General features: G+C 40.1%; 1 protein-coding gene across 3 annotated transcripts in view; it reads left to right on the forward strand.

Annotated features, from left to right (window-relative positions):
* YTHDC2 (YTH domain containing 2) overlaps positions 1-16,769 on the forward strand; it is a 315,708-nt gene that overhangs the window by 254,718 nt on the left and 44,221 nt on the right. For all 3 annotated transcript variants that reach the window (XM_040343611.1, XM_040343620.1, XM_040343628.1), the window contains 3 exons: positions 4,560-4,849; positions 13,452-13,626; positions 14,990-15,181. In XM_040343611.1, the coding sequence (XP_040199545.1) occupies positions 4,560-4,849; positions 13,452-13,626; positions 14,990-15,181 (657 nt within the window). The remainder of the gene's footprint in view (positions 1-4,559; positions 4,850-13,451; positions 13,627-14,989; positions 15,182-16,769) is intronic.

Consider the following 16,769-nt stretch of genomic DNA (forward strand, 5'->3'; position numbering starts at 1 on the left):
CTATCAAATCGCATGACAAGTCGCTTTAATGTGAACGAGGGCTTAGAGTCTTTATTTTTTATTGTCTTCCTTCTACCAGAACATTGTTCTCAAGGTCCTCTGTCCTGTTGAGACATTCCTCTCTGGTTAAGTAATCTTTTTCTTTGTTTATGCACTGAAGTCTGGAGCACAGCTGAACCACACATTGAGCAATAGGGCATCAGGACCCTAAAGCATGTTTGTAGCATTTTCATTGTGCGCTTTTGGTATTTATATGATTAAAAAAAGTGTTTTTTGTTTTATTATGTATATACTCTAAAGCCATGTTTCTCAACTCCAGTCCTCAAGAACCTCCAACAGGTCATGTTTTCAGGATTTCCCACAGATGAAACAGCTGTGGTAATTGCTAAGGCAGACCAAATCACCTGTACAAAATAATGACAAGCCTGAAAACATGACCTGTTGGGGGTACTTGAGGACGTGAGTTGAGAAACCTTGCTCTACAGCAGTGGTTCTCAACCTTCCTAGTGTCGGGACCCCTTGATAAAATTTCCCAAGTTGTGGGGACCCCTAACAGTAAAACTATTTTCGTAGCGTAGGTTCCATGACAAGTAGTTTGCGCCTCTAACCCATGGACATTTAACGCTCCCTAAGTCTCTTCCACTCGTACAGTATTAAAACCCCTTCTGCTACATTTTAGGATGTACCACTCTCTCTTTTTTTCTCCTTTCTTTTCGTTTTATCTCTCTCTATCCTAATTTCTTGTTCCCCTCCCATCCCTCTCTCTAGACGTCTGTCTTGTTCTTTCTTATTCTTTCTCTTCCTTTTTCTTTGTTTGTTCCCCTCTTTTCCTCTCATTTCCATGTATTCTCTATTTTTATTCCTTCTCTTACTCCTTGGTGGGTGGAATGGGATGAGTGGCAGTGCTGGTGGGTAATGGGATGAGTGGCAGTGCTGGGGGGAGTTCTAAACAGCCATCTTAGGTGCTCTTGATCAAGGTCATCTGCTGATCTGAGAACTGTACTGGGGATTTTTAATGGCAACTATAATAACAGGTAGTGTTGTTCACTATGTCCCCTACTTTGTGGTGTCTCGTAGCAGTGACACCTATGCCCAAATCAGTAGATTGGGTCTCCTCCAGCCCCTCCCACTTCACATTCCTCACGTGTCAGCTGACCACTAGTCTCTGCCCCCCCCCCCCCAGCCATGATGTGAACTGAACAGGTGGCTGCAAAGAGGCTGAGTGGTCAGCCGCGGGCTCCAGGAACTGTTCAGCTGGGCGGCAACAGGCTCCAAGGACAGCCGCAAAAAGGCTGGGAGAGTGGTGAGGGCTTCAGGGATAGCCCAGGATACGATGACCCCCTGGCAAATCATCATTCGACCCCTAAAGGGGGGTCCCGACCCACAGGTTGAGAACCACAGCTCCACAGTATGTTAACTTTGGAGTTAAAACACTTATGTTTGTTTATTTTTTGCTCTGTCCTATGGACGCAACAGAAAATGAAAAAATCTCCCCAATGTGAATGAAATTTTGCATCTCATCTTATGCAGTTGTCACCTAGACATTTTCCCCCATTCAATAATTTACGCTCTCCTCTTGCTGTGGTGATAACTTAATTTTTTTTATTTAAACTCTCAAGTCTCCGTGCCAGTGGTCAGCAGGACATATAGAGGGTTGAATCTCCCCAGCAGGGACTCATTAAAAACTTGTCAGATGGTCTTATCCTCTCCCAATGTACCCAAAACAAAAACATTTTTTTGCCTTCAAATATATTTTATTGAGCAGTAGTAGCATTGGTTAAATATTTAATGTTAAAATTAACGATCACACACTTGTTGGTTTTGTGAAGGCAGCAATGACCTTCCTATTCTATCCAAAACGTAAAATAAAGGTTTTACCTAGAGATACACCTGCAAATGTGCAATTGGTATTTTTAACATGAATACTAATGCTATCGTTTCTCAATGTATTTAAAGCGGACCTTCAGGAAATTTTTTAACTTTCCATCTATTAAATCTTCTTATGGTGTCCGCCATAAGGTCGCAGTACCGAAAAAAATCGCAGATCACCGCCATTACTAGTAAAAAAAAAAAAATACTAATAACAATTCCATAAAACTTTCCCCTATTTTGTAGACGCTATAATTTTTGCGCAAACCAATCAAATGCTTATTGCGATTTTTTTTTTTTTTTTTTACGAAAAATATGTAGAATACGTATCGGCCTAAACTGAGGAAAATTTTTATATATTTTATATATTGTTGGGTGATATTTATTAAAGCAAAACGTAAAAATTATAATTTTTTTTGTCTAAATTGTCGCTCTATTTTTGTTTATAGCGCCAAAAAAAACGCAGAGGTGATCAAATGCCACCAAAAGAAAGCTCTATTTGTAAGAAAAAAAAGACACCAATTTTGTTTGGGAGCCACGTCGTACGACCGCGCAATTGTCATTTAACGCGACGCAGTGCTGAATCGCAAAAAGTAGCCTGGTCATTGACCAGCAAAATGGTCCGGGGCTGAAGTGGTTAAGAGGACATGTCATGCTTTTTTCTATTACAAGGGATGTTTACAATCCTTGTAATAGGAATAAAAGTGACCCATTTATTTTTTTTTTTTAAACAGTGTAAAAATTAATAAAACCAATTAAAATAAATAAGAAAACAAAAAAAGCAATTTTTTAAAGCTTCCCGTTGAGCTTGTGCACATAAACGAACGCATACGTTAGTAGCGCCCGCATATGAAAATGGTGTTCAAACCGCACAAGTGAGGTATTGCCGCAATCGTTGGAGCGAGAGCAATAATTCTAGCCCTAGACCTCCTCTAACTCAAAAGATGCAATCTATAGAATTTTTTAAACGTCACCTATGAAGATTTTTAAATGTAAAAGTTTGACGCCATTCCACGAGCGGGCGCAATTTTGAAGCATGACATGTTGGGTATCATTTTACTCGGCTTAACATTATCTTTCACAATATTAAAAAAATGGGCTAACTTTACTGTTGTCTTATTTTTTTCAAATTAAAATAAGTGAATTTTTTCCAAAACAAGTGCGCTTGTAAGACCGCTGCGCAAATAGGGTGTGACAAAAAGTATTGCAATGACCTACATTTTTATTCTCTAGGATGTTAGAAAAAATGTATATATAATGTTTGGGGGTTTTAAGTAATTTTCTAGCAAAAAAAACTGTTATAAACTTGTAAACACCGAGTCTGAAAAACAGGCAAGGTCCTTAAGTGGTTAAAGGAACATTTTTAAATGTTGGATAGAATGGGAATGGTCAGAACCCTTGTAAAGTTTTTTATTTCAATATTTCTTTATTAATGTTTTCAATAAAGTGAACAAAGTTTTTATTGCCGTCTATCTTTTCATTGGGGAGATTTATACCTGTCACGAAAGAATGTGAAGGATGATACAAAATGTTAGCGTTTGTCTCTAGAACAAGGGGTAAGGGAAAGTCTTCGAATGGCGACGCCTGTTCCAGGAACAACTGCTTAAAGTGGTTGTAAACCCCACTTTTTGACTTTTACCTACAGGTAAGCCTATAATAAGGCTTACCTGTAGGTATAAAGAATTTCTCCTAAACCTGTACGGTTTAGGAGATATTCCCCTCGCAATGCGCCGCTGATTGCAGCAGCTCATGCGCAGGGGGGATCCTCGGCTGAAGGGCTGCACGCATGCGCGGGAGTGATTTCATCGCCGCTCCAGCCAATCACAGCGCTGAAGCGGCGATACCCGGAAGACACGCTGAGTCAAGATGACATCTCGCTCGGCGTGGACTAGGTAAGTTCTCTTCTCCTCGTTCCGAGGTAAGTATTTCATAATGAGCTAGTATGCGGTGCATACTAGCTCATTATGGCTTTTGCCTTGCAGGTGTAAAAAAAAAAATTGTATATGCGGGTTTACAACCGCTTTAAGAGGGACATTCCCTTCGCTTTGGAAGATTTTTTTGAACTTAGACCCCTTTCACACTAAGGCGCTTTACAGGTGCTATAGCGCTAAAAATAGCACCAGTAAAGCGCCTCTCCTTTCACTCCATTGTAAAAGCCTGAGGGCTTTCACACTGGAGCAGTGTGCTGGCAGGACGCTCCAAAATGTCCTGCAAGCAGCATCTTTGAGGCGCTGTAGGAGCGGTGTATACACCACCCCTAAAGTGCCCCTGCCCATTGAAATAAAAAAAGCAGGCTATTTTAACCCTTTTCCGGCCAATGGCAAGGGTTAAAAGCCGAAAAGCGCAGCAGAAGCGGTAAAGCGCTGCTAAAAATGGCAGCGCTTTACCACCGACGCCTGGCGCTGCTCAGTGTCAAAATGCTTTTACTGTTGCATTTCTGGGAGAGGAATTTAAGGTAAATTTCCCCAATAGTATACACATAGCAAATAATATAACCTCCTTTATCCCGTACTAACTCTATCCAAAAAAAAAAGTTTTAGCCATAGCTACACCAGTGTTATATTTAAAGGGGTAACATTTTGATGAGAATCATAAGACAAAATAACAAATGCAGGTAACGTAAAGCGATTCATGTTTTTTTTTTTTTTTTAATGGCTTTTTGTTTTTACACCACTTCTTGTATTTGCTAGGCTGCTGGACTCTTGCTACAGCTGCGGCAGAAGTGGCACATTTTGTTTCTGAAGAGAATGCGGGCACCCTCAAAGCCATGGACACAAGCGGATGAGGCCACCATACGAACTGTGATCGCTGTGCTGAGCACTGAAGAGCAGGCTGCTGGTTTACGTCAGCCCTCTGGAATTGGGCAGAGACCAAGGCCAATATCTTCTGAAGAGCTTTCTGTGTCATGTTCCTGGAAGAACAGTAATAGTCGGAGGAGCTCAGATGCTGACTTTTCTGATGACCTTCCAAAACTGGACAGGTATTCTATCTGCTTTATTGCTACATTAGAATATAGTCTTATGGCTAATTCACACCAGTCCTTATGCTAATATGCATGCTGGGGTACGTTTTGTAGAGGTAGTGATGGGCAATGCATTGTTACTGCTATTAACACTGTTTGTTTGTCCCCCCCCCCTTTTTTTTTTTTAATAGTTGAAGTGTCACAAAATGACACTTCCTTTAACCCTGTCATGTAGTGCGATGACATGTGCTGAGCTGCGCTGCATAAAAATACATACATGCTGCATTTTTACGCACAAACACCACTTCACATACACTACAGACCAAAAGTTTGGACACACCTTCTCATTCAAAGAGTTTTCTTTATTTTCATGACTATGAAAATTGTAGATTCACACTGAAGGCATCAAAACTATGAATTAACACATGTGGAATTAAACATAACAAAAAAGTGTAAAACAACTGAAAATATATTTCATATTCTAGGTTCTTCAAAGTAACCACCTTTTGCTTTGATTACTGCTTGGCACACTCTTGGCATTCTCTTGATGAGCTTCAAGAGGTAGCACCCCATCACTCTCCTTCTTGGTCAAATAGCCCTTACACAGCCTGGAGGTGTGTTTGGGGTCATTGTCCTGTTGAAAAATAAATGATGGTCCAACTAAACGCAGACCGGATGGAATAGCATGCCGCTGCAAGATGCTGTGGTAGCCATGCTGGTTCAGTATGCCTTCAATTTTGAATAAATCCCCAACAGTGTCACCAGCAAAGCACCCCCACACCATCACACCTCCTCCTCCATGCTTCACGGTGGGAACCAGGCATGTAGAGTCCATCCGTTTACCTTTTCTGCGTCGCACAAAGACACAGGGGTTGGAACCAAAGATCTCAAGTTTGGACTCATCAGACCAAAGCACAGATTTCCACTGGTCTAATGTCCATTCCTTGTGTTCTTTAGCCCAAACAAGTCTCTTCTGCTTGTTGCCTTTCTTTAGCAGTGGTTTCCTAGCAGATATTCTACCATGAAGACCTGATTCACACAGTCTCCTCTTAACAGTTCTAGTGATGTGTCTGCTGCAAAAGGTGGCTACTTTGAAGAACCTAGAATATGAAATATATTTTCTGTTTCACACTTTTTTGTTATATATAATTCCACATGTGTTAATTCATAGTTTTAAAGCCTTCAGTAGGGGTTGTAAAGACAAAAATATTTTCCTCTTAAATTAAAGTCTGATAGTAGCTGATAAAGTAAAAAGTAATGTTTTGCATTATAACTAGTTTGATACTTGTTGAAATCGAGCCGTTTTATTCACATCCAGCACTCCTGAATCGTTATTCTCACTGACTTCCTGGTTTGCGGTGCGCATTCATTCTTGCTACGTCACGGCCTAATGGGAGCTACAGTTCCCATTAGGCTTAGCCTCCATGCCTGTGAGGGATAAGAGAGCATCTTCACGCAGGGCTGTAGTCATAGGGAGGGGGTGAGCACATTCTGCTTTCCACCATGCAAAACGGCTCAGATGCTGGTGGAAAGCAAGAAGAGGAGAGACAGGAAATGGCATTTTCAAACCTGGATTACTGTATTTTTGAAGTTAAAAGGAAAAACGAGGTAAGTGATGTTTAAATGCTCTAGCTTACAGCAATCAATTGATCTAATAAAAAACGAACCTTTAGTCTTCCTTTCAGTGTGAATCTACAATTTTCATAGTCGTGAACATAAAGAAAACTCTTTGAATGAGAAGGTGTGCAAACTTTTGGTCTGTACTGTATATGGTGCGAACAGGACTTATAGAAAACACTTTTTTTTCCTATGTACGCTTGCGTTTAGCCTACATACATATATCCATAGAGATCAATGCAACGCAATATGCAAACAAACCCTTACTGCATCTGTGACATTTTCTTAGCATAGAATTTTATTTAGGTGGTGTTTCTTAAACACTGGAAACAAATAGATCACAACAACAATATAATATAGAAATGTATTGAATAACCATCTTAAAAACAGCAGGCTAGAATAAAATACGCATATACATCCATATAACGGGAAGAACAACTCCCAAATCGCTGATGATCAGTAACAGTCACTGATCTCACTGCATATATTACAAGCGGAGTTCCACCATCCTTGTCGTCAACATGCTTCACAGAAGCCCACCTCCCAGGAGGAATTTTATAAACTAAACGTATACAAAATGGACAAAATTACTATTATAATTCGGTTTTGTATATTGCATTGTTTTTGTGATCTACGGGGTGCAAAAAAATGTCCAGAAACCCTTATAAGTTTCCATTAACATGGGATGTGGCGCACCTTTCATTTATTTTTTTCACATTTTTTATTTAATCTAAGAACATGGTCCAAGGCAACATAGCAGCATGATATGAACACACTGACATACAGTACAGCACAACACATTGTTATTGCTGGAACTCGAGCAATAAAAACACAAAAAACATGGTGCTCTCTTTATGTCCGTGCTGTCCTTCATATTTCGAAGCACGACATCGGGATGTGTATCTTTGAAACCGGACAGAGCTAGAACAGGTCATAGCCATGATTAATTGCTTGGCAGGATGAGCACCTGTTAGCAGACCTAATCAATCTTTTTCAAACTTTTATATAAAAATAAGTACCATTGAGCCATAAAGATATGGACCAGAAGGGAAAATATTAGAGAACAGGAAGAGAAAAAATTAGTCTTAAAATGGGGGGGGGGGGGGGAATAAAATGTGATATCGCGAATCACACAGGCAGTAAACAAATTGCATGACTGGTATTCAAAAGCACCAAATGTGCCCAGAGTTACACTAGGGCAAATTTAGTCTACAGGGTCACCTTCAAAAAGGGAGCGGGGCTTCATCCGAAAAGATTAACATGTTCCAGAGCGACCAAGTTTTGGAGTAGCGTTCTTGATGATGACGTGCTGAAAGGATAAGGTCCTCAAATTTGATTATTTCCTCTACTTTTTTGAGCCACATCCCGATGGTAGGAGCTTGTGGTGATTTCCCTTTAAGAAAAATGCATGCCTTGACAGTGTCGAGAAGGTTTTTTTGTATGTCTTTCCAGGAGCACCAGAGGCATGGTGCTCTCCCCCAGCAAAATCCATTTTAGACGGGATGTGCGAATTCCCGGAGCACAGTGCCGGGGAGCAAGCTCCAGGACAGAGCTCCAGTTCTCTGGCTAACAGGGTTTGCCAGTGTGGGCACTCATGACATCAGCTCCACATCTCTTGCAGAGTGCTCCGTGTCCCCTCTGTGGCAGCCGGCATGTCTCCCTGCTGACTGGCTGCACACCTCTGACTTCACTGATGCCAGCTCCTCCTTCTTGGCTCAGATGTTCTCCTGTACATACACAGACAGGAGGAGCCGGGGAGGTGGAGTATAGAACTGGATGAGCTGCGCTGCTGAGGTCTGTGTGTTTGTATGTATTCAGAGGAGGGAAACAATAGTAACTGGGGGGGGGGGTGTTCAATGTAAATACACCTGGAGGCGTGATGAGTGGGGGGTAAGAGGATATGTGCTGGGGGGTGCTTTGGGAAAGCAGAGGACAGGGTGCTGGGGGAGTCAGATTTGACACCACACCTTGTAAGTCCTGTCCCCTCCCAAAGCACCCTCCAGCATATATGAATGAATGAATTAATGACTTGTATAGCGCAACGCATGCGAACTGAATTATCCTCTTACCCCCTCCAATCAAAGGGGTGCCATGTGTCTCAAAGGGGGCAATTGCAGCATCTGGGACTCCTAGCACCCTGTAAGAGATGCCCCTGGTGCCCACTCTGAAACATTGGAGGGAGGGGGCATTTGTGCCCCGCTGGAGGGGTGTTGTGCTGGGAAGGGGGATAAAGAGCGTTTGCGCTGCAGAGGATTTGTTCCAGGATGGAAAGGACAGGGGGCGTATGTACAGGGGTTGCAATTGCAGTGTATAGAAAAGGGGCAGTGGGGGTGGCATATAAAGCAACCAATCCTCTCTATTTTCCTCCTGCAGCCGTCAAAAGGAGGTAAGAGGAGAATTTAAGTATTCTGTGGTTGCTAAAGCTGGTGGAAACTCTGGGTTGGAGAACAACTGGGTCATTGGTCCCATCATGGTAGATAATTTCCCCTTTTTTAATTCTGCGTCCCATATTTTTAATGTAGCTCTTGCACAAATTGTTATTTTTTTTATTTCTAAGTCTTAAGTGAGGTTTTATCCAGGGGAGGGCTTTAAGTTGGATTCCTACGATGTCTTGTTCTAGTTTAACCCATTGCTTATCCTCCGTATTATGGTGCCAATCTACGATCCTATTTAGAGAAGCAGCTTGTAAATATATTGAAAAATCTGGTAATGCTAGTGCCCCTTTATCCTCAGTTCTAATTAATATTTCTCTTTTAATTCTTGGGGTTTTGTGACCCCATATAAAACTTCCTATTGCTTTTCCTTAATTCAATCTTTACTTTTGTTGGGGATAATTAAAGGAATTGTTTGAAAGATGTATCATAGTTTTGGTAATATATCCATTTTTACTATGTTAATCCTTCCCATTCATGAATATGTTACCTTTTCATATTTTTGTAATAATTGTATTACTTTTCGGATTGTCGCATTATGATTCAATTCTTGTAGTTTGTTCAGGTCTCTCGGGTTTTAAATTCCCAAATACTTAATTGCCACCCGTTGCCATTTAAATGGAAAATCATTTTGTAATCGTGATTGAGTCTTTTGTATTTATGATACATTTAGCATTTCAGATTTATTTTACTTTAAAATTACTTGATTCCCCAAATCGTTTAAATTCTTTTATTAAATTTGTTATTGTAATAATTGGATTAGTTACATAGATTAGTAAGTCACCTGCATATACTGCTGTTTTGTATTCTTTATCTTTAACACAGATTTCTTGTATATCTTTATTTTTTCTTATTGCTTGTGTAAGATGTTCCATCACTAGTATATATAATAAGGGAGACAATGGACATCCCTGTCGGGTTCCATTAAAAATTTCTGTATACTCTGCTAGCATTCCATTTGTTCTAATTTTTGCCCGTGATTTGGAATACAATGTGACAATCCTACTGAGCATTTTTGGGCCCATTCCTATTTGCATTAATGTTTCCTCCAGGAACTGCCATCCAACCCTTTCAAACTCTTTTTCGGCATCAATAGATAAGACAGGTCGGGATGGCAGCCGTCTGTGCATATTCTACCAGCATACAAGTTTTTTATAATATTGTCGCTTGTTTCACTTCCTTTTATAAAGCCTGTTTGATTTATATTTATATGTTCTGGTAATATAGGTGTTAATCTATTCGATTATTATCTTTTGAATATAATCTTATATCAATATTTGTCAAAGAAATGGGTCGGTAATTACTACATAATGGGTGGTCTTTCTCGGGTTTTGGTATCAACATTATGTGAGCTTCCATACTTTTTGATGTAAAAATTTGTGTTCTAGATATAGAATTAAATGTTTTCTTAAGGATGGGGATCAATATATCTTGGAATGATTTATAAAATCTGGAGGTATACCCATCCGGCCTGGGGCTTTTGCCCAGGACCAGTCCAGCGATAGCTTGTTGGATCTCCTCTGTTGATATTTCTTTTTCCAGTTCCTTTGTTATTTCTCTCAAATACTGGTAGAGCTGTATCCTTTATATATGCACGAATCTCTTCTTTTTCTTATCCTCCTCTTTATTTTCTTGTTGGTAGTTTAAATCAGAGATATGCAATTAGCAGACCTCCAGCTGTTGCAAAACTACAAGTCCCATCATGCCTCTGCCTCTGAGTGTCATGCTTGTGGCTGTCAGTCTTGCTATGCCTCATGGGACTTGCAGTTCTGCAACAGCTGGAGGTCTGCTAATTGCATATCCCTGGTTTAAATTATACAATTTAGAATAATATGTATGGAATGTTTTTGAGTTTTCAGTAGGATCATATGTCATCTCTCCATTTGTTTTAAAAATGTTAACTATGGAGGTTACGGATTGTTGGTTTTTTAAGGTTCATGCTAATAAATTCCCTGTTGGATTACCCTGAAGGTACCATTGTGTTTTATTCTTATCTCTCGCCCGAAGGGAATCCTCATCAAGCAAGTGTTGAAGCTGTAATTGTTTTTCTTTTAATGTAATTGTATCCCCTTTTTTAAGAGTGTTTTTTTTTTATGTTTATTTTCCAATTTTATAATTTCCCTCCTTAATTGGGATTGCTTGATTGATTGATTGATTTTTTAGCTTAATTAGGCACCAAATGCCCACTGTGAAGTGAGCGTCTAAGCTTCTGCTCTTTATCTTTTTTCAGCGTAGATCCGTGCTTGATGAAGATTCCCCGTAGCACACATTTAAGTGTTTCCCATTATATAGGGATTGAGGTATCATCGTTCTCATGGTCTAGCAAAAATTCCCTTGCAACTTGTCGTATATCCTTTTCACATTCTTTATTTTTTATTAAATTATCATTCAGTCTCCATATCCCAGTTGTTTTTTATAATCAACTATCCTAAGTTCTATATATATCGCAGCATGATCTGACCAGGATAAGTTACCTATATTTGTTAAGGGTATCATCCTCAGACCAGATTGATAAAAAAATAGTCTATGCAAATTCTGATATGCTACAAAGCTTTGACTGTAACTTCCAGAATTATGATCTTATACCATGTTGTTTCAACACTAGTACCTCTTCTCGGGAACATAGTCCTTACTGCAAAGCAAAGGTACTATCCACAAATAAAAGCAATCACTGTTGTGCTATAGTCTTACAATACACAAATCAGCTCACTGCACAACCGGATGCAGAGTAGGAGTCTTAAATTTGCCTGGGATGCTTACAGCCCACAGCTTGTTGTCCATGCCGCTTACAGAAGGCTTCTGGCGTGCTGGGCTTTAAATCAGCCACTTGGCGCCTACACACAGGTGCGTCGTGTCTGCGCACGAGCAACCACGGCCCTCTCCATCTGCCCATTAGACAGCATAAAGCGCGCTCCCGGCTCGCGCCGATTGTCATAGTAGCGCTCAGGGCGAAGAGAAGGGGGAGAGATCACTGGGGGGGGGGGTCCCTGTATGCGTTTGTGGCAGACCCTGCAGCGGAGGAGGTGAGTGGCGTTTTAATTGACCGACTTCATTGAGCTTGTCCTGGCCATGTAAGAATACACCAGGTATGCACTTACCCCCTCCAGTGGTGAAAACCAGGAAAGACATCCTACTCACAGAAGATATTAAAATAAATTATCCTCTTACCTTATCCACGCTGCAGGAAAGCTACTAAAAAGTAGTTCCAGCTTTCACCCATCACGGCGGGCAAGTTGTGCTAACTTCCAGGTTTATCAAGGGTTCCATTAGAGAAACCTCATACCTGGACCTGTAGAAGACTGACAAACGTTTCGTGCCACAGTTGCATTGGTACATCAAAGTCTGGAGCCCAGACCTCCGCAGAGAGACATTACAGGCAAACCTCCTTTCTTCTTTACACAAGGCCCGGGTACCACCCATCTTAGGCTTTTTATATCGGCCTGGGGTATGGATGCGGTTATAGCTCCTAGGCCTCCGCAGAAAGACCATCAAAAGAGCTTTTTCTTCTTAGCACATGTTCAACATGACTAACCACCTTAGACACTGGCGAAAAGCTGAGGTACTCTCCATTTGGGAGGGGTTATATAGAGGAGGAACTCAATTCTAATTGCGTTAACCAGTGTCTAATTACCTGTGGTGACTACATAACCCATTACGTAATTAAGGCTCTGGGTCCTGTGATGTATGAGCAATAAATACTATTTACGGCTTTACAAATCACTGATGGAACATATTTTCCATTCTACGGTCATCTGTGTTGGTGGTTGGTTCTGTGCATCAGTCCTACTGCAGCTACTCAGTTTATTGGTTAAAAAATAAATAAAATGTAAAATATAAGTGTTTTTATTGCCCTACTCCAGGCTAAAAACAAAATTCATGCCTCTTTGTAGGTTTAAATTATTGCAGCGGCAATGCCTTAAAACCATGCCTGACCAGCGTCCTTCAACCCAGAAGACCGAGTCGAGACTAAGAGTGCAGGCATAATGGCTCTGTTTCCTCCATGCAAGGGGATGGGGGGCACTGCAGCACCATGTACTCTGTATACTGATAAAAATCTGCACTTATGTTGTCCTGTCAGGGCTGCACCTTACATCAACAGAACTGCCCACCACTGGGAGATGACCAAAGAAGACAACCCACCACACTGCTGTGTGTCCTTAAGAGGATGAGTTCAATCTCTTAATAGTTTCTTATAGTGCTCTGGAATAATGTTGGGAAGATATCTATGCCTAGAGCTTCAATCCTGCTTTAGGAAATATCAAAAAGCCCCTCTTCTATTGAGCTTTAGAGTTTGCCGCATGAGTGTCTGTAAGTGAAATGCTACTTTTGAGTAGTTACCCTACTTTTGAGTAGTTACCCTATCTGACAAAATAGATTTTTGCCTCTAGTAACCAATCATAGTCTAGCTGTGATTTGTACAGTGCAGGTTTGAACTCGAGAGCCTTGCAAAACTAGGTTTTCCATTCTGTTCGATGTGAAAATAGAAACAGACTCCTAGCTTGAATCGTTTTGATCCCATTCATTGATTTTTGCAGCCATTTTCTTTACAGTTTATTTTTTTTATTTTGCAGAACAAATGTGAAGTCTCCTCCTCCAGGGTTAACCCTGCAGACTAAAAATAAAGAGAAAGTGGGTTTACTCCCAAAACACCATGAAGATAGATCGGAGCAGATGTTGGGGAAGTTACTTGAAAGTATTAGCTGCACCAGTCCCTGTAAAAGCCCGTCCTCACCCTCCTCTGTAAAGGTAAGGGGCTGGGCAATTGCAGAGGCTGATCTGTAGATCTCTGCCGGGCTGTATTCTGAGAGATGGGACAGACAGTATTGTTGACATAATTTTATTTGTATTCAGTTTTTGATTGGTAGGTACATCGTGTGCCCTACCATGTAAATCAAGACACCCGAGCTGTAGGCTTATTAGGGTGTGTTCACTCCAGGTGCATTAATAATGATACAGAAATCCTATTCTATGTGCCCTGTTTAAACCATACAGGTGCGTTGGGTGAGCGCTGCAAAAAAATGCAACATGTCTGCATCTTTAAGCGGCACAACACGTTACAAGGTTAAATGAAGTATCATTTTGTGACATGCCAAGTAAAAAGTAAACTATATGTTGCATTATAGCAGTATATCACACCATCCCTTTATATAATTCATACCTTAATATGTGGAATGCCTTAACGTGAAACTGCAGCTAGGTTGTTTTTTTTTTTGTGTAAAAGATACATTTTAAAATTTTTGTTGGGGTTTTCTTTTTTATTGGACGATTGAGAACTGAACTAGATCTGTAATATAATTTTAACATTTAAAAGCAAGAATGAAAACTGTATTGAAAAAAATTGATATCTAATCTTCCAGTTATCATTCTTGCAGGGTTAGTTGTACAATGAAACAAAATTAAAGAATTAAAGATTATAGACACATTCATGAGGCAGGAAATGGGCATGTGTGGCATGCACAGGTCAACTTGTTTCAGAGTGAAATAGAAACTGGTTCAGAATTTGCTTCTAATAAAAAAAAGAGTTGGACCTGGCGTATGGGATGTGTACTGTGAGCAGATAGCTAACATCCCTCTCTCTGCTCATACAATGATCACACTGCATCATCTGAGACTGCAGTTAACAACCCTCCTGCTCCCTCCTGCACTCAGCTGCGTGGGAACATGGTGGGCAGAGGAACTGAAGCATGCAGCTCCTGCAAAGCTCCTTTTTGCCCTGTCTGTCACTGTCACGGCAGATACTCCTAATTAACAAAGGTGCTTGCATCCCTTTTGTTAGACGCAGCACCTGCTCTGTTTTCCAAGTTTAGAAGAGTGGTGCAGACTTTTTGCCTGCACCACTCTTTCGTTTTCCCCATTCTGTTTAACTTTTAAAAATAATGCCCCTAAACTGAAATGTTGAACTCATCTGATATGTTACTAATAATAAAGTAGTGTGGATAATTTACATTTACATGCAGCCAGCCTTTGACAGTTGCAAAAGCAAGAAAACAATTTTATAATGGTTTTGATTGAAGGCTTTCATGCGTTGTTATAGACCCGATGTATGCCAATAGCCATTACATGTTTAAAAGAATATTTATTATTTTTTAATGTCTTCCTGTCTTCAAAGTCTCCATCACGTCCAAATGTATCGGTGCATTACTTTATAATGAAGAGCAGCAACCTGAGAAATCTTGAGATCTCCCAGCAAAAGGGAATTTGGTCCACCACCCCAAGTAATGAGCGCAAACTGAACAGAGCATTCTGGGAGAGCAGTGCGGTGTATCTGGTGTTTTCTGTTCAGGGATCTGGACATTTTCAGGTTGGTATATGTATAGTTTACTGTCCATAGGCAACACATGCACACTTATTCATACCATTCAAGACTAACATGGAGTTTTCTGTGCTTTTATAAAAAGAAACAAGCATATTACACTTACCTGCTGTGTGCAATGGTATTTCACAGAACAGCCTTTAATCTGCACTTTTAGGGTCCCCACCAATGCTCTCGGCTCCTTCTCTTCTTTGTACACCCCACACAGGAAGCTGCTTCCTGTGGGGATGCACCTGCCAGCTCACTCCCGAGCCGCTATCTCCAATACAGTTGGCACAGGTGAAAATAGATTTGGTTGTAGAAAGAGTCTTTACCTTCATGTCATGACTCTCCTATAACCACAGTGCTGCTCCTGTGTCTTACCATTCTCATACCAAATGGGAAGTAACACACTGGAAGGTGAGCGTGTAGAATAAATGTATCCTTATAACATCATTATGACGGCAGGCCTATGGGTTTTGCCCTGTACACAGTACCTGCACGTCTCTGCAACACTTACTCTGGAGTGATATATATCACACATTTTATGGGACTACTATATTCACGATTCTTTGGATTTTTTCTGTTTTATTGTTTGATTTTTTTATTTAGGGGATTGTAGAAAATACATCGAAAATCAGATTATAGATATTGGTTTTTACTCATAGACATAACATTGGGGATTGTGCAGCATTTTTTTCTTTTATATATATACTTAAGTGATTTTTTTCACTTTACGCTTGCAGCTTTTATTATTCACACACTGCAGATAATCACATACATAATTTTTTTTATGTGCACATACCTAGTTTTCAACTGATAATGAAGATCTGCCAGCAGAGTACAGACAAGGTAAATTTGGTGAACCTAACTTCCAAACCTCCTTCTTTAACATTATAAAAAAGAGTAAGAAGTTAGGTAAGATTTTTCAGCAAATAAAAATGGAAGTAGCAATATTTAATGCAGAGTTACCCCATAGTGTAAATTTTTTTTTTTTTTTTTTGTTCTGGATTTTTACTTCCATTGACTTCAATCAATATTCCTCACTACTTCTTTCTGGAGGTAGTTTCAACCCTTGTTGATGCAGTGCACGCTATTTTGCACTTGGAGGATCAGCCTATTGACTCTGGCCTTGGGTCTTTTAGAGCCCCCCTACAGCTGCCTAAACCTTCCATTTTGGTGTCCATTTAATAAACTGTGATAAGCGGAGATCCTGATGATCACCGCTTATCTCAGGACAGTTTATTAAAGTGAGATCTGAAGATCTCACAGCCCTTCCATTGAAATATCTCCCTTCCCGATGCACCAGCTCAGAGGTGGAGAATCTGGGAGTGTGTGTGTGTGTATGTGTGTGTATATGTGTGTGTATATATATATATATATATATATATATATATATATATATATATATATATATATATTGCGCACACACACACACAGGAGATTATATATATATATATATATATATATATATATATATATATATATATATATATATATATATATACACACACACACAGTACAGACCAAAAGTTTGGACACACCTTCTCATTCAAAGAGTTTTCTTTATTTTCATGACTATGAAAATTGTAGATTC

Source organism: Rana temporaria, chromosome 1, assembly GCF_905171775.1.
Source record: "Rana temporaria chromosome 1, aRanTem1.1, whole genome shotgun sequence".
Taxonomy (NCBI): domain Eukaryota; kingdom Metazoa; phylum Chordata; class Amphibia; order Anura; family Ranidae; genus Rana; species Rana temporaria.